Source organism: Gobius niger (assembly GCF_951799975.1).
Source record: "Gobius niger genome assembly, chromosome: 3".
NCBI classification, from domain to species: Eukaryota; Metazoa; Chordata; class Actinopteri; order Gobiiformes; family Gobiidae; genus Gobius; species Gobius niger.
Window position 1 is genome coordinate 27,209,686 of NC_136854.1, and position 24,087 is coordinate 27,233,772.

The 24,087-nt window shown below is 41.5% G+C and overlaps 4 protein-coding genes across 8 annotated transcripts in view; 2 read left to right on the top strand and 2 right to left on the bottom strand.

Moving 5' to 3' along the window:
• Positions 1 to 4,118, top strand: part of LOC306961585 (adhesion G protein-coupled receptor L1) — a 34,910-nt gene extending 30,792 nt beyond the window's left edge. Inside the window, exons 23-25 of one of the 5 annotated variants that reach the window (XM_079554391.1) lie at positions 72 to 182; positions 462 to 482; positions 784 to 4,118. In XM_079554391.1, the coding sequence (XP_079410517.1) occupies positions 72 to 182; positions 462 to 482; positions 784 to 2,699 (2,048 nt within the window). In that variant the 3' untranslated portion in view covers positions 2,700 to 4,118. The remainder of the gene's footprint in view (positions 1 to 71; positions 183 to 461; positions 483 to 783) is intronic. The other 4 variants (XM_079554390.1, XM_079554394.1, XM_079554393.1 and 1 more) reach the window with 4 other exon arrangements.
• Positions 4,119 to 6,701: 2,583 nt separating this feature from the next.
• LOC306961523 (phospholipid phosphatase 3-like) lies at positions 6,702 to 13,300 on the bottom strand. Its single transcript, XM_079554289.1, has 6 exons — positions 12,842 to 13,300; positions 11,144 to 11,301; positions 10,103 to 10,389; positions 8,986 to 9,043; positions 7,306 to 7,482; positions 6,702 to 7,230 (listed from the first exon to the last, which is right to left on the bottom strand). The coding sequence occupies exons 1-6, from the start codon at positions 13,053 to 13,055 to the stop codon at positions 7,129 to 7,131; spliced, it is 996 nt and encodes a 331-aa protein (XP_079410415.1). The 5' UTR covers positions 13,056 to 13,300; the 3' UTR covers positions 6,702 to 7,128.
• A 5,136-nt stretch (positions 13,301 to 18,436) lies between these two features.
• LOC306961484 (uncharacterized protein) lies at positions 18,437 to 19,706 on the top strand. The gene is made up of 3 exons (XM_079554252.1): positions 18,437 to 18,703; positions 18,821 to 18,854; positions 19,051 to 19,706. Exons 1-3 carry the CDS (start codon positions 18,461 to 18,463, stop codon positions 19,434 to 19,436), a joined length of 663 nt encoding a protein of 220 aa, XP_079410378.1. The 5' UTR covers positions 18,437 to 18,460; the 3' UTR covers positions 19,437 to 19,706.
• A 1,472-nt stretch (positions 19,707 to 21,178) lies between these two features.
• Positions 21,179 to 22,955, bottom strand: LOC306961067 (tumor necrosis factor ligand superfamily member 14-like; the record flags this gene model as incomplete). The annotated part of the gene is made up of 5 exons (XM_079553678.1): positions 21,179 to 21,378; positions 21,496 to 21,727; positions 21,806 to 21,868; positions 22,337 to 22,367; positions 22,767 to 22,955. 5 exons carry the CDS (start codon positions 22,953 to 22,955, stop codon positions 21,198 to 21,200), a joined length of 696 nt encoding a protein of 231 aa, XP_079409804.1. The 3' UTR covers positions 21,179 to 21,197.
• Between the last annotated feature and the right edge of the window lie 1,132 nt (positions 22,956 to 24,087).

The window sequence follows — 24,087 nt, forward strand, 5'->3', positions numbered from 1 at the left end:
CTTTTATTCAAGAATGTCTTTGCTCTTGTTGCCAATTGTTACATTTATTTTCCTATTTGACTTTATTCTAGCTGCTTTGGGAAATCATTTCCTCACTAATCCCGTGCTGCAGACGCACGCTGGAGCTTCTCCCTATGACACAATGTTAGCCCAAGGATACAACCAACCTTTCACATCCACAGGTAACTTTCACTGTCAAATGGAAAAGCTAGTTTCATCTTTTTTATATGTCGTTTTATTTGTGCATAACCTGACAGAAAGTTACAAAAAGTTAAAGTTAAAAAAATACTGTAGCGTATTCCAAATTATTTATTCATGTATTTATTGTGCTCTAGTGTTGTTTGTACTAGACTGATGTTAGCAGCTGTGTGTATTTGCTGTAAACTATCATTTTGTCTCTGGAGCTGTTTTGACACTTTATCTCACTTTCTCTGTCCCTCTGTTTTTACTTGGACCACTAGGAACCTTCAGAAACAAGCCGAGTATGAGCTCTCTCTTATTGTGCTCATTCAATCGATCATTGAGCACCACATCCTTAACTTTCTGTGCTACAATTGCACACAGTAATGATGCATAGATCATAAACATAAAGCATCCACCTCATGTGGCAATAAAGCAATCCATCAAAAACATTAAAATACTTTTTAGTCATAAATGACTGTATCGTCCACATTTTCAGCAGGTGCATAACTCCAACCCTCTCTTCATTCATTCACGAACCACTCATGTCGCATGCAGCGTATGTGGCATATTCTTCTCTGACGGCTGTTTTCTCTCCAACAGAGGGCGCTGTGTCCCAGAGCCAGGAGTCCTGTGGTTTGGACAGCATGTGTCTCAATGGTGGCTACACTCCCAACACCTTCACCCTTCATGGATTAGGGACCACCCCAGGCTCCCGGGCTGGAGTGGTGGGCAGTACTGACCTCCTCAGGGAGGGTGGAGTTGGGATGGGTGCCGACGATATCTCTCCTGGTCTTCTCACCCCCCATGGGGCGTCAGAGCTGAGCAGCGGTACAGGGATGAGGCGAAACCTGTCCGATGCAGCAGCATTGGAGAAGATGATAATCTCAGAGCTGGTGCAGAGCAACTTGCGCCCATCTGTGCCGATGCCAGTTCCACCGGAGCGGTACGGGAGCTTGGCCAGGCCTCACCACGACCGGGCCGCCGTCACGCACACAGCCACTCTGACCCGACATGCCCCGCCCCCTCAGGACGCCTGGGCTTCCACCATCCAGCCAACTACACGAGCAAATGCACAAGAGGGGTGGACAAGGCACCCTACACAAGACCAGGACCCTCACCCACCACCCCGGAGTGCACAAGAGCTCATGACGACGCCTCGTGTACAGGACGGCTGGTCACACCCCCGCATCCCAGGAGAGACTGATAAAGAGGACAGGTCTCAGCTGCAGGGCACTCTGGGTCGACGAGGACTGCCAGACAAACAGCCAGTGCGCCCCCCAGAAGTCCAGGCCCGTCCCTACTCCACCCTGAGCCGCACACCTGGCACTCTGTCCCGTCACCGCAGCCAGGTGGAGTCCAGTGGAGGGCCAGATCGTGAGCGGGAGCGTTATAGGGACCGTCCTCTACCGCCGCCTCCTCCCCCTCCACCCCAGGAGTCTGAGCCCCTCTACAAAGCTCTTGAGGAGCCACTGCTTATGAAGCAGCGAGAGGAATCATGGAGAGCCCCTGACCGGGACAAGGACGAAACATATCTATTAAAACGAGATGGGATGGTGGAGGAGTGGAGGGGCGCATCAGAGCGCAGACGGGATGAATCATTCAGCTCTCAGAAGAGCATGGAGGATATGGCTGACTGGGGCTCTTCAGTGAACAGGGGACGAGAGGAGCGCAATGGCAGGATGGAGGTTTGGCGAGCAGGGGCCGACATAGATCAGGAAGAGACATTTATCACTCAGAAAAAAGATTTTGGGATTGATGCTTGGAGAAGCGGCATGGACCGTGAGAAAGAAGAGTCCTTCATAAAGGACAGAGATGGTTGGAGAGCAGGGATTGAGCGGGACAATGAGACACAGAAGGATCGGGCACTGGATGTTTGGAGAGGGGGCGTGGACATTGACAGGGAGGACTCTTTCATGTTTGAGGGCAAAGAGAGTGGGCCAGATGGACGAAAACGGGGCAGAGGCTCACTGCGTTACCATGGGGACAGAGAGGACTCTGAGGGTAGTTTCACTTTGCCTTTGACCCCTGACCTGGACCTGGACGCCGACGCCTCTCCGATATATGCCCGAGATGCAAACCCATCGCCGTTGTATCCGGGCGAAAGGCGATCTCCTCCTCTCAGCATCTTCCCACGCAGTTCTCCTCCAACCAACATCTTTGTTCCTAGAGACGCAAACTCGCCCCCCAACAACCTGTACTCTCGCCACTCCCCACAGGTGTACAGCCGGAGCAGCTCACCCCCACGCTTTTACACTCGCACCTCACCCCCCACCATGTCCTACCCCGACAGCAGCCCGGAAGGTCCAGAGGAGCTGAGCCCCACAGGGGGACAGCCGCAGAGGCCTGCACTGGAGCTCCCCTACAGCCTGGGACGCCCGCCGCTGGGACCCCGACCCAACCATCTGCAGACCTTCTACCAGCCTCCTCCACTGGCCACAAACGGAGATGCAGTGTACACGTCAGAGCCCACGTCTGAAGGAGAGGACGGACAGATGCAGCGGGTGACGAGTCTGTGACTAGGGCGGTGGTGATTGGGGCATAGAAACAGGCAGGAGGAAGAACATCAAATTATCACATGAACTATGATAAATGAATCTGAGCAATCGCCGTGTTGTTCATAGACTATTCATAAAGATAGCCAAACTAACAAGCCCATCACATATTTTAGCAGTTTAGATATATTATTCATTGACAAAAAGTTTTAAAATCATCCACTAAACTACATGAATGCGGTTACAGCAGGAGTCTCTAACAAGTAGCTACTACTCCTTCCAAATAGCTCCCCAAAAGGCTTTCTCGATAAGCTTGATGAGTCAAATTGGACTGTTGTCTTGGCGAGACAACTCACATGAATCAATCACATTTGAAGATACATTTAGTCACCAAATGATTGAGTGTTACACATACTGAAAACAAATATCATATTGACTGTCCAGATTGCACACCACCTAAATACTTTGGTATCCAAAAGCATAAGCAGCTCTCTGACATATGTATTGTGTAAAAGTGGGGATACAAAGTTTGTTGGAGATCCCTGATTGACATAATATACGGAAGCAAATGTCTGTCTTTATGAAAAGTCTATGCTTAAGTGCAATGGGAAAACTTTCTTAATTTTGATGGCTCCTTCCTGCTTCTATCTTCTGATCACCACGAGACTTTCCCCCGTTTCATGTTTAGTTCCTTTTCTTTTTAAAGACTGTGATCCATGCTGAACTCTCCCCCCTCTCTCTCTCGCCTTGCGACCTGCTGTGTCTTCCCTCCTCATTGGTGCTTTCTCATCAGCCCGTCATTGTCTTAAGTTTCTACTGGCTCATTGGCTGGGTGTTGCCCTTCCCCGTAGCAAAGCAAACAGTGTGTCAAAGAAAAGCACTTGTGTGTTGCCAAAAAATCCTCTCAAAGAACATGTGCATGACTTTTTAGTGGCTTTTACCAGGCTACATACTGTAGGAAGGAAGCGTGCCAGTGAGCATGGAGTGTGCGCGTGAATGGGTGAGTGAATGAGTGTAAATAAATCATTCTTCTATAATTAATGTATCACAGTGAAGCATTTTATCAATATACTAGAAGGGGGCTCTTATATCCCTCCTGTGACTGATTTTGAACTGTTTAGAGACCAATTTCATTCCACCACAAGGCCAAAAACCTTCGCCACCTTCAGCCACTGACTTTTGGGGATGGTCGGATGGAACACGTTGACGTTGAACTTTTGCGACTGAACTCTTGACTCCAAAGCCAATCATGTGATAGACCTCAAAACTTTTCTGCAACTGCCCCCCGTCCTTGTAAATATCGGCCTCAAGTGTTCTGGTTGTCTTGTATTGCTATTGAAGTTCAAGTAAACATGTGAAATATGTTTCTCTCTGGATTTGTGGATGGGAATTTATAAATGACGGAAAGAGACGCGCAAGGAAGCTCAACCGTCCCGTCCATCTGGAAACCTGCTCCGCCTCTGGAAGTCCATTATTTTTCCTGTTTAACAGTGTGTTACAAAGCAACAAGCTACACACATATATTACAGCAACTAAGGAACATAACATATTACTTACACAAAATATGGGAAAAAAATAAAACTCCTCTCAAATAAAATGCAGCATGTCAGATCAAGCTGGACACTGGTGTATAAGATCTGCAGTTTCATGTAGTTAAACACAAGAGAATGGGGAAAGTGAAGGAAAAGGACATCTTAAACTTTTGCTTGGTGGCATTATTACTATATTCAAAATCAGAATAGGTTTTATTGTCATGGTTTGAAAACAGGTTCACAAACTAGGAATTTTTCTTGGTGCAAACGTGCGACATAAAACATGTGACACAGAATTAAGCTAAAAAATAAGCTAAAAAAATTCAACTATAAGGCTTTGGGGCATGCATTAAGAATATTAAATAAATAAGATAAATAAGATAATATGAAAAGTGACACATGGTAAGACAACAACAATTTGACATTGAAAAACATTGTATTTACAGATGTGTAGGCGTTTAAAGTGATAAAAAGTGAAAGTGATAAAGTGATAGGGTGATAGCAGCGGATCTAAGTGTGGACACACCACACAATGCAATAGCAGATTACATCTATGAGTCTGTAACTAAGCTATAGAGACTTGTTTTTTGATCATGAGTCTGATGGCGGGAGGGGAAAAACTGTCCAAGTGGTGGGATTTATGGGTCTGGATAGACCATAGCCTCCTGCTTGAGGGGAGAGGGGTGAATAGTCCATGTCCAGGGTGAGAAGGGTCAGCTGTGACCCACACAGTCCTGGAGGTGAACAGGTCCTGGAAAGATGGGAGCTCACAGCCAATCACCTTCTCAGCAGCACACACAATGCGCTCCAGTCGATGCTTGAGTTGTCCCGGTTTGGGTTTGTTGTGCCGGGGTACCACACAATGATGGTATTTTGCCAAATGTAACTCAAAAGTAACTCAAAGTGTAACTCATCTACATTTCTTTTCGAAAACAGTAATATGTAATACAAAGATATTACATTTTTAGAGCTGTAATCACTAATATGGAAAATATTACAATTTTTAAGTAACTTGCCCAACACTGCAGTTTAAAAGAATGATGCAAGCGAATCATCTGTTTTGTTAATTGCGACCATAGACACTCAGTTTTTAATCTAACCTTTTATAAACCAAAAACGTAGAAAACAAAAGCCATAATTTTTTTGCGAGTCTGGGACTAAATGGATTGAACCGGAGTGGGTTTCACAGTGGATACGACCGCTGAGCTCCACAGTTTACATTGTCTAGCTTAAAGAAGTGGCTACGTTCAGTACAAACACAACATGTGACTGCAGCAGTGAACTTCCGGGATAGAAGCCATGCAAACAGCAAACAATATGGAACTCACTGAAACTAGTTATATAGAAAATAATGTTGCTTGTAGGCAGATGTGCAACGCTGCATTCCAGGCTTTTTTGCGTTTATACTTTGCAAATTATGAAACTATGCTATGCTATCCCGTGCTATGCTTTTTTTCTAGTTCCAGAATACAGCCTTTTTTAATTTGTTTTTCCTCTATAGGCTCAGACATGTATTAAAATTGCAATCCAAAAACTCAATTAAATTGTAAAAAAAAAACTTTATTTTATTGTGCTTATAAACTGGTAGAGAGACAACTTAGTAACATAATGTTCGAGGCAGTGCATGAGTATGGCTTCTATTGTACAACATCAGTCATGCAACGGGAACTTTCAAAACAATGTTAGTCTTTCCTCATGCGTTTCCTTCAATATTATTACATTCACAGAGATTATAAAAAAAACACTATAAATATACAGTAAACTGTATCAAATGTGACAATCTACAAAATTACACGGATCAAAGTGCTTTTACGAGATCTCCTTGTAGACAACAGTCTCATCGTGTGTTTAATGTGAAGCTTAAGGTCAACAGGTCAAGTGCACTGGAGAGTGAGCAGCTTTCAGCCCTTTGCTTTCCGTTTTCCTAACTATAGTTTCATACAGTACTGGGAAAAGGTTCTACTGAGGTGAAAAGTGAGTGCTGTAATAAATAGAGATTATTTTATAACAATTGTACCATTTTAAAAGTGCTCATATTCTATTGAGCCAAAAGCTAATACACTATCATTATTATGCTGTTGATCCAGATGTTCAGGTTATTTATTATATGCTATTTTGAAATCCACATAAAGTTGCTCCAGAGGTGGGTAAAGTAGCCAAAGTATTCACTCAAGTACGAGATTCATTTCTTTAAAAAAAAAAAAAAAAAAAAAAGATTAGTAGAAGTAAAAAGTGAAAATTCTGCTTGAATGCTGAGTATAATTCTGTTTTCTGTTTTTGTTTTCGTGTTGCTGGAGTAGGACTCACATATTTCCAAAGAAATGATGTGAAAACTAAATTAACAAAATACATCTCCAATGAATTCAACTTTGGTTCACCCTCATTATGTCAACATGAAACATTTGTCACTTACAGATTTACTCACAGTGGAAATAGCGATGACCAGTTTGACTTCAGTTCGAGTATTCACTTCAAAATAATTTTACCCTTATTTAAATAATTGTTGAAGCCACTACTTTTCACTTCTACAAAAGCAAAATTATTTTAAAGGGTACTCTTCCCACCTCTGGATGCTACAAAAAGTTCATAATATTGGTGAATCTCAGCTGTATAACTGTCATAAATCGATGAAAGGTGGAGTCACAGCCTGAGCGCTTGTTCAGTTTTGTGCATTGATAGACATTCCGATGCCATTTTCCTTCTTAAAAACACACTCAAGAATGTGTGTGTTTCTTTTTTCTTCTCTAAATATTTTACGGCACCTAGAAACACCCTTCATTTTGCATCGTGCACCTTGTTCAATAACTGAGGTATGTGGCTTTTCTTCACAGGAAACAGTCTCACATTCTTCACGTTTCCTCTCTCTTCAGACCAGGTGGTTAGTGGCGCAGACAGCGGCTGGAGGGGATGGTGGGGGTGCTTCAGCAGACCGTGTGCTGTGGCGACAGGGGGGTGTCCAGGGGAGTTTCACTGGGGGAGAAGTCCGAACTGGAGGTCCTAAACATGGATGAGATGTGGAACGCCTGGCAAAGACAAATAAATACTTTAAGACTTGGACCATGACATTACAGATGGGAAAATAAGCAAAATGTACTGACCACCCAGTAGGCAGTTAGTGCCCCCTGTAGGTAGCCGGTGAGTACATCGGACGGGTGGTGCCTGTAGTCGGAGATGCGTGTGAGCCCAGTGTAGACGGCCAGCATGACCAGGAGGAACTGAAGCAGCGGCCTCAGCAGACGAGCACTACGCCAGGTCAGGCGCGCCTGCAGATAGAACTGTAGACAGAAGAAAAGATTTACAATTACATAACGCCTTCAACAAGTCCTTTCACTATTAAATTGATAGTCTGTAAAATTACAAACTATCAAGACCCCTCCACTTTTCCCTTCCTCCTGATTGGAACTGACAGGCCAGTTCACAGAAAGGCTCATCTCATTGGTCAAAGTTATGGTTAATTAAAGTTATGGATATTACTAACGTTACTTCAAATTGGGCCCATACGGTCAATTATACACAATTTATAAATTTGTAAAGCATTTAAACTTGCAGACTATCACTTTAATTCATACAGAACACACTGGATAAGCTACTGTTATAGCCACAGCTGCCTGTCTGACTGTAGGAAATATGGCTGCCAATATGTGCCATCCCATTGCAAAATAAGCAACCATTAAATTAGATAAATTTGAAATGGCTTGTTTTCTTTTTTTAATTTCTTATGTTTTAAGTGGTATAATCATTGCTTTTTACATTGGCAATGTAATTTGAAAAACATTTAAAAACTAGTCAAAATCGACATAAATTGTGGCAATGCAGCCACTCCAATTTCAACAAATCATTTGTAGTCTTGAGGTTACATATGTTTTGCCCCTTTTCTGTATTAATGCTCTCTTTCCGTATTTCCCTACCGTGACAATTAAGTATACGTACATACATACAAACAAACAATCAATCAATCAATCAAACAATCAAACAAACAATCAAACACCCACGCTGATCACACTGTATTAATACAGTGTGTAGTAACTACTTGTTGTGAAACCCTGTTGTGCAAGGATGTACTGCCACAGCTCCACACGTTCTTACGGAAAATAACATTTGATTGAAATAGCATTGCCTCAAAGCAAGTTTTTCCATAACTAATGTTTTACCTTCAACGATAAACAGAGGTACGGAGAGCATCCGAACATTGGATTCAAATAAAAGGGAAAGAATTAAGTAAAGTATGGTTTTAGTATGTGCTGTATACTTGAATTACAATTCTGGAAGTTTTAGCATTGATTTCTAGTCTGACTGACAAACCAAAAATAGATTTATACAATACTATAAACTACTAAAACATTTTCATGTTTTCGAGCACTGGAGGCTGTGATCTGTAACAAGACTTTGAAAGGTGTAAAAAAGAAGTCTGTCTAAATGAGTTCCCATAAAACAAAATACTTCTTCAGCTTTGTTTAAGAGTTTTTCTAATATCAATTAATAGTAAACCATGAACTGGCCTCGGCTAGCACACCTATAACAGGGATGTGATATGCAGATTTAAATGCACAGGGCCTTACACTGACAGAATAGAGGAGCAGTGCGGCGAGGTCACTCTCCTCCCACAGGCAACAAAGGCCGCTCTGTCTGTGTCCATTCAGCCCCAGATCTCACGCGCCCTCTGCCTCTCTGCTGTTTATCGCTCTGAAGATGAGTCTAATTCGTTCGTGTAATCTGACTAACAAATGTTAACAATTAGAGATTGTGTTTTGGGGGCATCGAGAAAATGAGATACTCACGGCTAAATAGAGCATCGTATACATGGCAAAGGAAGCGTGGCCAGAGAAGAAGGATTTTCTGAAACGAGAGACAAACATATATTAGAAAATCGACAAAACAAGACGGATATACACAGGAACGCCATGGCTGTGGTTAACTACAGAATACTGTGTGTACTATATTGGTGCCACATGAGGTTGATCTTTAAAACAACAGTCGTCATGTGTGCCCTACTTAGAACTATTGGCCTAACTAATGTCCGTCAATATCTAATTAGCAGAGACATTAAACTGGATACAATGACTGTCCTAGTGTTAGTCACCGTTTCATCATTTTAAGTGCTTTATGTGTCACAAGCCCTGTCATCCCTCTTCATTTATCCTTTCTTGGAGCCTTGGTATTGCTGAATCCCTGTTACTCTCACTATAGTCTATTAGTTAGGCCAGGGTTACGGGGCCTCTGAGGGTACATGAGCACTTACGGGCACTTTGAATGGCTTCAGATTAAACATGAAACTGAGGAGTATAGTTTTCAAAAGTCAAAAGAAAATGAGTGAAAAATGGTTTGCAGTAACAAATTGAGAAATTTGAGAAATTATTGAAAAAAATAATCTAGAAATAAGCGAAACAGTAATTTTGTCCTTGATTTGAATAACTAATTTCAAGAAATTTGTCCATGGTTCAAGTTTTTTTTCTTTATTTTTTTTAAATCAAGAAAAATATCTCATCCCAGTTAAACAAAAAAACTTTACTTAAAGGTGCACTGTGTAACTATTCATGTGAAAAAAAGAAAAAAAGATATTTGCGTGTATTTGACCTTTTAGTGACTCCTTGTGGACTGATCTCTTCAAAGTAGTTACTCAAATCAAGGGCAAATTTACTCATTTCAAGATTATTTTACTTATTTCAAGATATTTTCTTACATAATTCTTCTACATAATCTGTAATAGTTACTTGGAGTAAAAGGCCACGCAAAACAATTGAATGACGTTATTTTACAAATAAACCTAATGAGTCAGCTCTCTCACATCATACAGTAAACAAAATACCACAGTAAATTCATCATACCCTGTTAACACAAGCTGATGTTGACATTTTGTTTACTTCCCCGTGCAGCTAACCACACCATCACACTCACCTGGCCTCTTCCTCCAGTCGATGGTCAGGCTGAGGGCAGGTCACCGATGCCACATAAGTTCCCGTAGTGCAGTTGAGTGACGCGTACGTAACACCGCACACAGACAGGAAGTGGGGCCTGAGTCGTCCCACGCTCAGCTTGGCCATGTTGGTTAGTGATTGGCCGATGCAGCAGCCGAACAGGAAGCAGCCCAGCTCTTTGTACAGGCAGGACACATACACGTTTCTTATGAAGGCTTTTGAGCTGACGCCTCGGAAACGCACCCGGTAGCACTCGCCCAGTGCAATCTGCAGGTGGAAAAAGGCACAAAACAAAAAGAGTCATTAATAGGGCAGTACGATAACAATCTTGTCTAAAGACTTTTGTCCATGCAAAAGTGGACACAAGTGCCTATTGATAAAGCATCTTCTTCTGCTTTATCAGGGCTCGCAGGCAGCAACGTCCTCCAGCTCTTCTGCGGAGAACCCTAAGGCGTTCCCAGGCCAGCTGAGAAACATATTCCCTCCAGGGTATAGGTCTTCCATGGACTATCCTTCATGAGACTGGAACACCTCCCCAAGGAGGCAACCAGGAGGCATCAGAAGCCTGAGCCGCCTCAGCTAGCTCCCCTCAACATGAAGAAGCAGTGGCTCTACCGGGTCACTGAACACCTCACCCTTTCTCTAAGGGTGAGCACAGAAATCCATTTAGACTGCTTGTATCTGCGATTATTGTAGTAGAGGTTTCCAAAGTCCTCCACTAGACTGGACAGTTTTGAATTGCATCTTCTTGAGAGCAAAGGTAAATGACCTCAACTCAAAAGAACCCAGTCCAGTTCATGACTTTGGAAACTTCTAACTTGACACCTGGACAAGTGAGAGCATAGACACCCTAAAATCATAATGACAGATGAATTAACATGGAAGATGACCTTTTGACACTTAAACCTTATATCTTTCCATTAATTTATTTGTTCAGAAAAAAGAACAATCCACGGATCATTTCAGCGATTAGGCTCATACGCACCAACAATCTGCAAAGGACAAAAGGGGTTTTACTCACTGTGAGGCCTGTGATAACGATGCCCCCAGCGATGAGCAGTTCATCTGGGACCACTTCTCTGTGGAGGTAGGGATACATGATGCTGGGGTCTCCACATATGAACCCCCTTTTGTAGGGGCTCACCGCCTTAAGCTCACATGCAAAGAAGGGGATTGACGCTAAAGGAACAGAAGAAACAAGGAGGATTAAGTTATTTATATTATTTTTTATGCAATTACCCAGGTATACAGCATTATACCAGCCTGCTTGGATTAGATTGAGAGAAGAATAAGCCACGGTGAAGAGGCGAAATGCCCTCAACTCAAAGAACCCTTGGAGACTTTGGAAGCTTCTATGTTAGTGCATGCAGTGGTCTAAAATTGTCTTCCAGAAGTCTAGGTCTATAACAGGACTACCCCAGGCTCATAGGGATGCACACAAGAAATCCAAAGAGGGCAAAATGGAAATACCTAAAAGTAAACCGAATTGTGACACTGAACAGGCACCAAGAGCTCACGGCTGCAGCACAGTGGACGCGTCACAAGAGGAGCTACAAGAAACCAAAAAAGCGACAAACGAGGAGGTATCCGGGCAAGACTCACAGCTAAGCCACACATGCCTTCTATTGTTAAGGCTAATGGATGCTCCCTGCAATTAAAACAGACTAACTGCGGAGTGGAGGGAGCTGCGCAGGAGGAAGAGGAACATGAGGTTATGAATACATTCTAATTTGTATAGTTTAATAATTAACTAGCTATCCCATTGACTGTATTGTTTAAAATAAACAGATGAAGAGTAAGTGGCAAAACACTCAAGCTAACCCAACAAGTAGTCTACAAGGAATGCGCAGGTCACAAACACTCCACCGGGTCCCAGAGAGCTTCCCTTTCAATACAGAGCCGACCCATTCAGACTGAAAATAGCGAAGTGGAGCTGACAGGGACCCAGTTCGAACTGCGCATGAGCTGTGTGTCCCATTATGTTGATGAGGGAAGAAAAGTGGGTTGTTTGTGACTCCAGTTCAACTCTTTAGCAACAAAAGAGCTGCGGAGGAGCGGCCTGGGCCAGCCCCGCACTGTCCCGGGACATTTTTGTTTTGCATGCTTGAATACACTGGAGAGATGGGGTTCACACACACTGTTTGAACTTCCAATTAGAAAACACTGCATCGGTGCGCTCACGTACTTGGGGCGCGGGAGAGGGGCAGGACGATGCAATTACTGATATTGCTTTTAATACAACTCCACTATACGCATATACCTTCATGCATGTATAGGCTACCAAAATCCAATTCCCCGTGGCCCAGCTCTGCCCTGAGAACTGAGGGGTTGTCATGGAAACTGTGCAATCCCCCGGGCACGCACAAAAAAGACGCACAGACCCTGGCAGCTGGCACTAAAACCACCAGGTCAGAGGGAGGAGCTCTCTAGAAGTGTAAAGGATATACATTAATATACAATATGTCGACTGATGACCCTTTGACGCCCAAATCGCTGGTTCGAAAAGCGAATGGTCATTTTTTGAGTTTGTGATCTTATGGTAAAGTTGACTTTGCACAGTGCCGTAGCCTATAGGCAAAGTAAACTTGAAATTATGAGTTTGAAAGTTCGTAGGCCTCGGTTAAACAGCACTTTCTCCATAAGTATAACCATATGTTGCCTGTAGGTCTAAAAACAAACAAAACAAACAAAACAAAAGAACGAAGATGTGAAGACTCACCAAGGAAGAGACACAGGAGGTCCAAGCCAACCAGAAGTTTCCGTTTGGATAAAGCAGTCCCAGTAAGCTCCAGGAGTTTCTTCTTTCCTGAGCCAGTCTCCATCCCCATCCCTCCCGCTGCCAAGCTGCCTCTGCTGTCCGTCACTTTGAGCTGCAGATCGGCGCTGTTGGTGATCGTTACCGCGGCGCTTGGAGACCCAAAAGCATCCAACATCTCGAAGCACTAACTTAGTTCAGACTGAAGTTCTTCGCATGGGAAAGTGCGCGCCGGTGGTCAGCGCAGACATGTGCACATGTTAGCTGAAGCCGTCACGCTTTTATAGTGGTATAGAATTCCCATCGCATGTGTCACCTGCTGATGAAGTTAAGTTTTACGCATCTTCTTATTTCATCACCTACTCCAGACTCGTCTGAACTGGTCGCGCACCGTCACTGCGCAGCTATGCACTGTAGAAAGTGAATTACGAATATCCCGCAGGATAAACACGCCTGTCTCCCTCTCCCTCCCCTCACGTGGACAGTTTTCATTTCCAACAAATGTACCGTCATTTGTTTAAGCACCGTGATAAGGTTTAATCAACATTACACATTTTTATCTAACACACCTTGGCTGACAATAAGGTCCATAATATTTTTATTTATTTATTTGCATATTCTGATCGGGACATATACATAAACAGACAAACTGTAACATCTATATACATCATGGTGCTCATAGCAAAAGCTAATTTGCAGCACGTGTCCCATAGGCTTTTATAAAACAGTTAAAAGTACAATACATGTTAAAAAGGAATGAGAGGACAATGACTTTTACAGACACTGAACTGTACATACAAAAGAAGACAGGGACACATCACTAAACATGAGTACAATGCTGCTGCACATCCATGATTTTGCACTTTTTTTTTTTTAAGATGCCAATTTTAATTCAAAGGTTCCACAGATTCGCACCCCTCACTGAAAATGCAGATTGGGCAAAGGCTGTTTTTCCAGAAGGCACCTCACACATGCACTCATAGGCTCCGGAGCCACTGCATTGAATAATAATAATAATAATTGTCATGATGGACCTTATTGTCAGTCCATTACAAAGTGTTCTCTCACGACTTATGAGATAATACTGTGTGAACTCAGCTACAGTGGTTCTCATATTGTGCTTCTTTAGACTTTTCATCATTTAAAATATCATTATTTTATGCTTTACAAAATCATGTAAGTTTTGTGTTCTGGTTTACACTTATTTTAAACTAAATCTGACCCACTTAAGGTACATCTAAGACCTTAAAAAAAAATGTCCTGATTGGATCTTGCTCTAGGCCTCCTGGTATTTGTAAGATCAAATGTTTTATGAGGTCGACCTTGGAATGGAAAGTTTGAGAAGCACTACAGGATATTAGAGTTACAACAAGAACAAATAAGATGTTTGCACAACAGCTTTTCTCATTAGATAATTGATTCATTCAGGGTTAGGCCTTTGTGGTTTGTGGGACCACCTGCTGTTGCAAGTCCTTGATATGCCATTAATGCATTTTCTATCTTCTACTTCATCATGCATGTTTGGCAACACAGTTTGGTCATTTACGTGGCCTATTTTTTGAGTAGCTATGATCACATAACATAGTATAAACTAGTTCGAGTAATTGCTATAAATTAGTAGCTCTATTGCATGTGACGTCTGGTTTGCCTTTTACTTATCATGTTCTTCTATTTGTGAAGTGACCCACTCCGGATGTGCCAGGGCCCGGTGCGTCCTGTAGACCGCCCCTTTCCTCCTCCAGGCTGCTCCTCTGGTCCACTCCACCAGGCCTTCGAGATGCCACACCGCACATTTGCTACATTGATTGTTTGTAAATTGCTTAACTCTTTTTGCTGCGTCTGCTCCGCTTTTTCTGCTGCGACCCTTGAGCCAGGGCCGTAACATGCATCAATATAGCAGATTGGCAGCCACACTTCCATTAGGCTTGTAAAGTGAAATATAAGTGTAAGCCACGTGGAAATAATGATCATTACTCTGTTTATTTCAAATGTATTGTCGGCTATTTTAATTCCAGGTATACAGAATATTGAATTTAAAATTGCTTACATCAAGTGACAATCTGTGATACATTTACATTTACTGGCAATTTGTATGAAATACGTGCTTGATTTGTTAATTGGGCCAACTAATTTAGCCTCTGGGTACAGCTTCCCAAATGACACATGTCTGAGTCTTTCACTTCCCCGATTACTGTTAAAGACAATAATAGGAGATAGCTTATCTCCTATACACAGAGATAGGCTACTCTTCTAAGAATATTTTTAGGCCAGATATCAGTGCGTTATCTATCTATCTATCTATCTATCTATCTATCTATCTATCTATCTATCTATCTATCTATCTATCTATCTATCTATCTATCTATCTATCTATCTATCTATCTATCTATCTATCTATCTATCTATCTATCTATCTATCTATCTATCTATCTATCTATCTACCATTAAAAAAACTTTTTAAGGATATAGTCATTGTAAGCAAAAATAATAAACACCATCATGAAAACTTTGTGGAATATTTGTCATGTGTCGATCAAATACTTGCTTCAAACTTTCATTAAGGAACTGGGTTTGCCCAAGAGCACATGACCATAAGAGCAATGACAGCGTTTTCCTATTTTAGTGTGTTCTCACTTTCTTTACTCGGAAATCAAAACGTTTTACGGTCTTTGCTTGCTTCTTTCATTCAATCAGGACATAAAGAACATTGCCCCCAGTGTCTGCGTACATTGGTGTATGAATGAGAGTATGAATGGGTGACTGGATCCTTGCTGTAAAGCGCTTTGAGTGCCTAGGTGGAAAAGCGCTATATAAGTTGAGACCATTTACCATTTACCATTAGGTCTTCATAGCTCAGCAAAGTTATTATGGTAAATGATTTGAATACTAACCTCCTACTTAACCCTTTGCTGAAGCAGGTCAGTTTGATTCACTCCTGTAAAATTAAAATTAAATTAAAATCACTGCTGTTAATGTCCCTTATGGAATTTACATAATGCAAGAGCATGTGAGTCTCTAGTTGTAGTCACAACAATCAGTATGACTATCAGATCCACTATTGGCAAGTTATCAACTACAGCACTGAATAAAAGAATAATTGTCTTTATTCAGTTTATTTAACCGTTTTTTTGATGAAAATACAGGTCCACGGTACAGCTCAAAGATACATTTAACCCTGCAATAGATAGGTGGAACCAAAACATACTCTGAGCCTATAAAAATACTACCAGTTGAACATGTATTTCAAACAGGTCAACAATATCTGTAAAAAAACAAAAAAACATTGTACATCAATTTTTACATGGATATGTCCATGCGTGTTATAGGGGGACCTTTGTCTTACCCAAATCTATCATTTTGACCAGTAACATGCGGGCAATGTGACTGTGGTGTGTATAGGAATGCATTTAATGGTGCACGTCCTGCCGGCGGGACGTAGCTTCATCAGGGGGTTAAGCTCATACTGTTAAATCATGTTCTTAAACATCCGCCAAAATATTTTTAAAGACATTCTTATTGATCAGAAGTGGGATTTTCTGACATACAGAGAGGGGCAACTGACCTTAATCTCCCCACACAAAACTAATCATTATGCATGAAACAAAAACTAGTGTTTCTGTACAAAGGTTCCTGAGTCATCATCTCTATCTTCAGCTGAATATTTATACGCTTTGCCTTTCCAAGAAACTTCATATGCATTGTGAAAAGGTTTTATTTATATTGTGACATCCTCAAAAAGTAGCAAAAATGGGACATGTTGTGCGATGAGACATGGTGGTTTGGCACCAATGGAACAATGGAACATTATGTACCGTAAAGGTGGGATGAGGAAGCATGGACCTAAATGATGAGGGCAGGTGGTTGCCCTCTACATGTGAGAGGGAATACCTGTCACTGCCTGAAGAAGTTATTGTTCCTCAAGGTGAAAAGGTTGAGCTAGAGGGTCATTTCTTTACAGCAACTACTCCCACCTCTCCAATGCTGTCATAGTTTACTTAAACAGATTCTTTAATACCAGTCTGTGTGTTAAATTGGCAGTTCCTCTTTTAAAAACTTTACTACAAACATCCCCGGACACGGACTCTCTTTACTCATGTGATCAGCTGACTATGGAATCGATACTTATCAGTCCCCACATACAAGCTATTTTCAACACAACACTTCAATCCGACTACGTAAATGTTGTCCTGCTTAGCATTGTATGTTTGTGTATGATTTTCAGGGTCATAGTAGGATTTCATCAATTTATTTGTGAGTTTGTTGTTTGAATGAAGACAAAAGGTGAATGTCATTTTAATGAACTTACACATATTGCGTAGTACAGTGTAGATACATGCAGTACATATTCTGCACACAGCACTGCTGAAGGTCAGAGTGCATTCTGCAAGGGTATGCTTATTCACTTTCTACTGTTTTTAAATCCTAAAAGACTGCAATAGTTGCATAAACATACACACTTCAAAGTAATTTTCTTCTAATCCAATGAGTCTTTTTTGTTTTGGTGGGTATCACATTTTCCACATGATATAAAAGTGAAAGTTCCACTTTCTGTCCAAAGCCTCTGGCAAAACTACACAGGGAAATACATTTTTGAGTGTCACATCTTTGTTTTGACTCTCACAGGGGACTTTCCTGCTGCGTCTTTAGGTTCGCTGCTGTCCCGCTGTCTCAACAATTACACAATCTTTATTGTTAAGCCGCCAATGCACTTTTCCTATAGTGGGCCACAACACACCTGGATTGTTTTTGGAAGCAAAAGGAAAAATACAGTTGATATGTTGAACACACCAGCTTGATGCTGATTTGAATGTAGATTAAATTAATAGTTGGATTAGGGTTTTTATGACTTGTGTTATGTGTGTAGAGAAACACGTTGAAAATTGTCTCTATAGTTTACAGTCTGCACATCTGCAGCAAACTCTGTTTTGTAACGGCTAAACCCTATTTGTGCCTGTCATGCAAACAAACACAAATGCTTTGCTTCATATAAAACAGATCTTTTAGGAAACCCTCGAAAACAGGAAGGCATATCTCAAGGCACTCCATTAACTAACACACTTTTCAGAGTCAATGTGCATTAAGTATTTATTGGGACGAATATTTAGTCTATAATTTGGCCATTTGTTTGAATCAAAATGTTCAACAAACAAGGAAGTGAGTTCTTCAGAGTTTTCTGTGATGTGTCTTGAGTGCTTTGACAGGCAGTTTTCGTTTTCCACTTGCGGTCCTTGCGCAAGGGCAGAGAGAGCCGCGGAAAGTTTATTTCTCACGTCCTCATTGTCGCCGGTAGCAGCCTACTGGTGATGAGGCCTGAGGCGACAGAGGGAAACCCATGACTTCCGCCTTTTTCCTCCCGCGCTGAAACCTGCAGCGGCTTCTGGAGGTGTAGCCTATAAAAGTCTCCTAAAGTGATGACCGGGAGGTATATTTAAGCAGCGCAACACTGAGCACCACACACGCTCACAACTTTTACCTGCCGCTTGTTGAGGACGCGTGACAGGAGGCCGCTGGACCTATACGTTTTAAAACCTGTTTAAGAGCTTTTTTGTTTTCATTTATTAACTGGACGAAGACTTTGTCAATATGGCATCCAGGAGCGAGACGATTGACGTGGAGTCCCTGCAGAAGAGAGGCTCTCACCGCGGCCGGGGGCTGGACTGCTGCTTGGTCATTTCTGTGATCGTTTTGTTCGCCGGTCTGGCTGCTCTCGCTGCAGCCGGATTTCTAATGGTTCACAAACTTGATGCAAAGCTGCAACTTCGGCACGCGAACCCGGAGTATGAGATGTCAAAGGTCGTTGGAAGCGCGCCTGACGACATGTTTAAGGTAAATATATTTTTACACATCCTACAGCCATGTCTTTGACTTAACCAGCCTGAAAATATATAGCCTATGGGTGGCCAATTATTAACATGTGATGTCCTGTTTTTCTTTTTTTAATAGATGCTGAATTATGCATACCTGGAAGCAACTTCAAGTAAGTTAAAATACCTATCATTTTAATATGTTGCATTTTTGTGACTAGAAAGAAATGTCTGTGTGAGATGATTTGAAACATTTTAGATATGTTGTGTTTGTTTTTTGTGAAATGTAGCCTACATAACACACACATTTGACACATAAAATATACAAGTGATATTTTAACTAATCCGTGTTTTTGTCTCCCCCTGTAGGTGTGCTGCAAAATCACACGATGCCAATGAAGCCGGTCACCATTGGAGCGTCGAAGACAGTGGGCAGTAACTATGTGTTCAATGATGTCCAGCACTCACTGGGCGTCAAGCAGGCAGGCAGCTACTTTCTGTACGTGAAGCTGAATGTCACCTGTGTTGGAAAGTGTCAGGCGGGCCTCCTCAGAGTCCAGGTGTCCGACGAGCTGCGCTGCGATGTGCATCTCCCGTCCAACCTACAGTCCCAGCAGAAGAAGTGCTGGACAGTGGCTACTCTGAAAGCGAACACGTCCCTGCTGTTGGAGATGTCTCAGCCTCATGGTCCGTTTGGCGCCTGGAAACTGGAACTAAATGGAGGTTCGGGCTTTGGCATCTTCCTGGTGGGCTAAAAAGGACCAAACAAAAGGACAGATGAACTTATATGATCCAAGTGGATATTAACCATTGTGTGAAAGCACACATTATTTTTGTACTGTATTTATTAAGACCTATGAATGTATTTATTTATTTATTTATTGTTGTATTTAAGCAGGTTGAAAACAATTACACTACATTAGTGTTGTTTATTAAGTGTTAAACACTGTAGACTCATCCTTCTGAATGATCAATTATTTGGTATAACTTTATGGTTTTATTTATTATTATTATATTATATGAATGGTTTAAGTGTAAAATTAACAATGCCGGTTCTGGTGCTGTTAAATGTTGTTCAAAAGCTTTCATTGGTTTCAAATAATTTAGCACTTTGAGATTTCCTTGAAGTGTAAAGTGCAATATAAATACAATTAATAATAATAATGATAATAAATAAATTATTATTGTTAAATATTGTTTCAGCTTTGTAAACCACAGGTGACAAGACTGAAAGACACAAGTAGAGTCCCTTGTAATTCCACCAGCAACGTCAGCATGGAAATGAGATAAAATAGTAACATGATTCAAATGCGTCTGTGGCAAATCATGTATAAGATCAAAGAAAGCTGCCTGAAAGTGAGAAATCTCCTAAATGTAATCGGAGCAGAAATAGAAAGTGACCTTGGCAAACGACTGAATGGAATAAATTAGTTGTCGGTGATGGGGAAAATATCCTGTCAAAGTGGCTCATGACGGGAACTAGATCAACACGATTTCCTGTTTATTTACTCCGTGGTTACAAAATAAAGAAATTGATTTGCTGAAGCAATGACTTTTCGTGCATTTTTTATATAACACGTTAATCCTTGGACTCATCAACATAAGGATTTGTGTTTTCTCATCGCACCAAAATATTATTTTTTGCCTAATGAGAATATTGTCCCATTTGTCTTTTTTCTGCAGTTAAGTGACCATGAATAAATTCTGAATCAATCTTTGCCCTTAACATCTAAGTTGACCTGTCTCATACATACATGACTTCTTTCAATAACTATCCAAACAAAGTCCTTTCCTTAACAGTTTTCTGGATAGTAGCAGAGTATTTGGGGACTGCTGGTTTGTTAGTTATCTGTAAAATGGGGCAGATTGTGTTTGTGGTTCATGTATGTTATGATTAGAAATGTGCAAGATTATTCTTTGCACTGGCATAAAATGTATGTTGTATTTTCTGTCGGAATACAACCCGTCGCCCTCTTCAGTATGAGAAGCTCTTTATTGCACTTGTTTGTGTAGTACATTTCTCAGAACAGGAAATGCCCCAAATTGGTCAGGTGTGTCGCTCCTTGTTTTGTGGTTTTTCTTGTGGTCATTTCTGCATCGGTTTTTACCCATAATTCCCCGGCACGTTAGTTTAAGGTGTCAAACTCCATGGTACTCTCCATCTCAAAGCACAGCGCTGCAGTTTTTTTTCCATGTGGCAGATAAGTTTCCCTGCAGACTGTGAGAAGAGCTGAGTCAGCCACAGTCTTTAGTGCATCCCTGTGCGACCACATCCTGCTGTTTCTACACAATATAGGTGCTGCTGTCTGTTTACTGTGTACTCAACTCTACTGTCTACAGGTTGCGTTTCAAAATGCAGATTTTATGCACAGTGCACGATCACAAATACAAGCTCTGATATTTCAGTAAGCTTTATTTAATAATTTATTACATAATTCTGAATATCAGTTACGTGGATGTATGTTATTACATACATAAGTTCTCACAACAATCTCATCATAAATACCAAAGTGGCTCTATCTCAGCATGAAAGCTCCAAAGAAGTTATCAGCAGGTCCAGAGTACAGTCCTTTGTCCAATGTGACATAGATGTGATCCCCAGAGTCCAACTTAAAGACTCCAGCCAGAAAACTGTTCCACAAATCCATCACTTTATGCACATTCTTCTGATTTGGACGCTCGTTGCGGCAATAGAGACTGAGAAAATGAAAAACAATTACAATTCTTACACATAAACAATTACGTAGATGAGAAATGCACAGGCTAATTTTGCACGTGTGACTGTAGTGCAGAAAAGGCTTTGCTCATCTCTACCTTTTAGACTTCAGGAGGTCAATAGGCAGCCCATACTTTGTGGTATTTTTGGTGACTTTATGATTGACCATCACACAGTCCTCTGTCTCCTGGAAGTGCACTTTCGAGTACAGGTAGTAGAAGCCCTTTGTCTTTATCACCAGCCCACTGGTGTTGTAGTCCATGCCGTTGGCAAATGCATCATCGATTTTGATCCATTTCACCACGCCATCCTTACTAACATTTTGTGAGCCTGATAATAACAACAACACATGTTAATATGCTTCTGAACAAGTTTGTAATGAATGGATTAACAAGTAATGTTGCGAACCTTGAAGATGCGCCATCGGTCTTTCTCTGAACTCTTCTGGATGCGACAGAATCTCATTGGACACTGTTGACAAAACAATGAATACGTCTTAATGCAAAATAAATTTGCGTTAAGACTTACATTTTATTTATTTGGTTGGGACAGTGCATGTTCATGAACACACATGTGACACGTGCATGTTATTAAGAGTGAATGAATGGGTGACTGGTTCCCTGATGTAAAGCACTTTGAGGGCCTAAAGCAGGTAGAAATGCGCTATATAAATGTGACCATTTACCAATCTGTACAGTTGTGTCTCTGTATGCTTCAGCTGGCTGCGTACAAATTGCCGCACGGTGATCGAATAAAATATTTAATTTAATTGAATGTAAATATGCCCCATCAGATTGTAGCTATGGGCAAATTTCCGTCTATGGTCCCCTGGCCTATTGTACATGTTTTTAGAGAGAGGGGAAACCTACTCTGGCACAGGGAGACTGTGCTGAAGGGTTACAGTGCATTCATGTAATAAATGCGCATATAAATACTTACCTAAGGTTCCAACTTGTCCCATTATGTGGCCCTGAAATAAAGGAACAGCTACGCTCAAAATCTTGTCCACTCAGCACTGTACTAAATATGAAGAGATTCACACTTACGTCTAGAGCAGGAGTTGAGTTTGACTGGTTCTGGAGATGGGAAAAAGACTGAAATTGTGAAAATGAAATTCACATTAGGTAAAGTTAAAAACTAATTTCAGGAGTATTCTTGATGAAAATGATTTATAGTGAAGCAATAAAGCACTGGAGAGAGTGAAAAGGAGAAGTAAAACAGAGAAGCATTCGTCATATATCATTGGTGGTTTGTGACTTAAAGCTCTGCTACTGACATGTCTTTCGTGACGTAGAGAGAGAGAGAGAGAGAGGAATTTCCACTCCACCCAGACCACATGTGCTGCATCAGGGACAGACACTAGCCTCACCTCCGTCCTCTTATAGAGTTTGTAGATGAAAATCGCCTCCAAGATGAGTCCAAACATGATCAGGCCAAACAGGGGTAACACGAGCTTCTTTCTTGCCCTCCTCCATAATGGTTTCTGATTGACTGGTGGCGGAGCACAGTCGATCGGATGGTCCACCACAAACACTTGGGGACAGCTGCCCTCTGCCATGTCACTACTAACAAGCAGCGGAGATTGACTAGATGACAGACACAGAGGTGCAAAGAAAGTCAATAAGTTGTAAAATAGTCATGGATTGTTATAATCTGATGTTAGTGTTCTCGATTTGAACTATGATTTTTGACCTGATTTTTTGTCAAAATCTCTGCCATCACTGAGGAGAGCGACATGAATGAGGGGAAAGGACTTTACTCGATTGTTTGCTTAAACGATGAACGAGGGAGTGCGCACAGGTTCAGTTGTGGTTTAAACGAATTCCTAACTTCCCTACGGCATTTTCTAACATCCCCATTGTTCACGGAGATGAGACTGTAAGCATGTTTCACAAATTTCATGATGCAATACAGTAATGGCAATGTAAACAACAACTTTAGATGTCCAGCACAAATGTTTTTTCCCCCCACAAATGTCTGATTTGACATTATGCAGAAGGACAAAATGAAAAACTAGACAACAAAGTAAATCAGGTACAGGGCCGCTGATGTCTCTTTTGAACTTTAAGCCAAGGTGAAGTTATTTTAACACTATCATTACCCAATCACAGTCACAACAATTGGTGTCAAGCAAAATCCATAAGAAAAATAATGGCAAGTCACGGTTAAACCATGGTTTCAAAAATCCTGCCTCCCCCTTAGTTACTCTATGCCTCATGACCTCAATCTGACACAATGGAGGCATGAAAACAAAAAATCAAAGTTTGCAGTTTTATCCATGTTTTGAAAATGTATAGTCAGTTTGACTTATATAAGAATGTAAATAAAACCTTTGTGTGTTGAACAAGCGGCTCCAGTCAACAAACTTTTTCATCCATTTAGCAGGAGTCCCTAAAATGACACAGCATCTCACATAAGCAGATCATAAGACATCATAATTAAAATATAAATACACAAAAGAAAAAAAACAACATGATTGCAGTAGCAGGCAGAATGTTTACCTCTACTCAAACACAGCCGGTCCTCTGCACTGGGAGCACACTTTCTTCGACTGCCTTGAGCGCTCGGTTATCTGTGATGTGAGTTCATGTAGGAGGAAACAAAGATGACACGGGGGAAGAGTCAAGTGAGAGAGGAGTACTAGAGCGTACACGGGGGCACTCCCTACAACTACTCACTGTTATTTCATC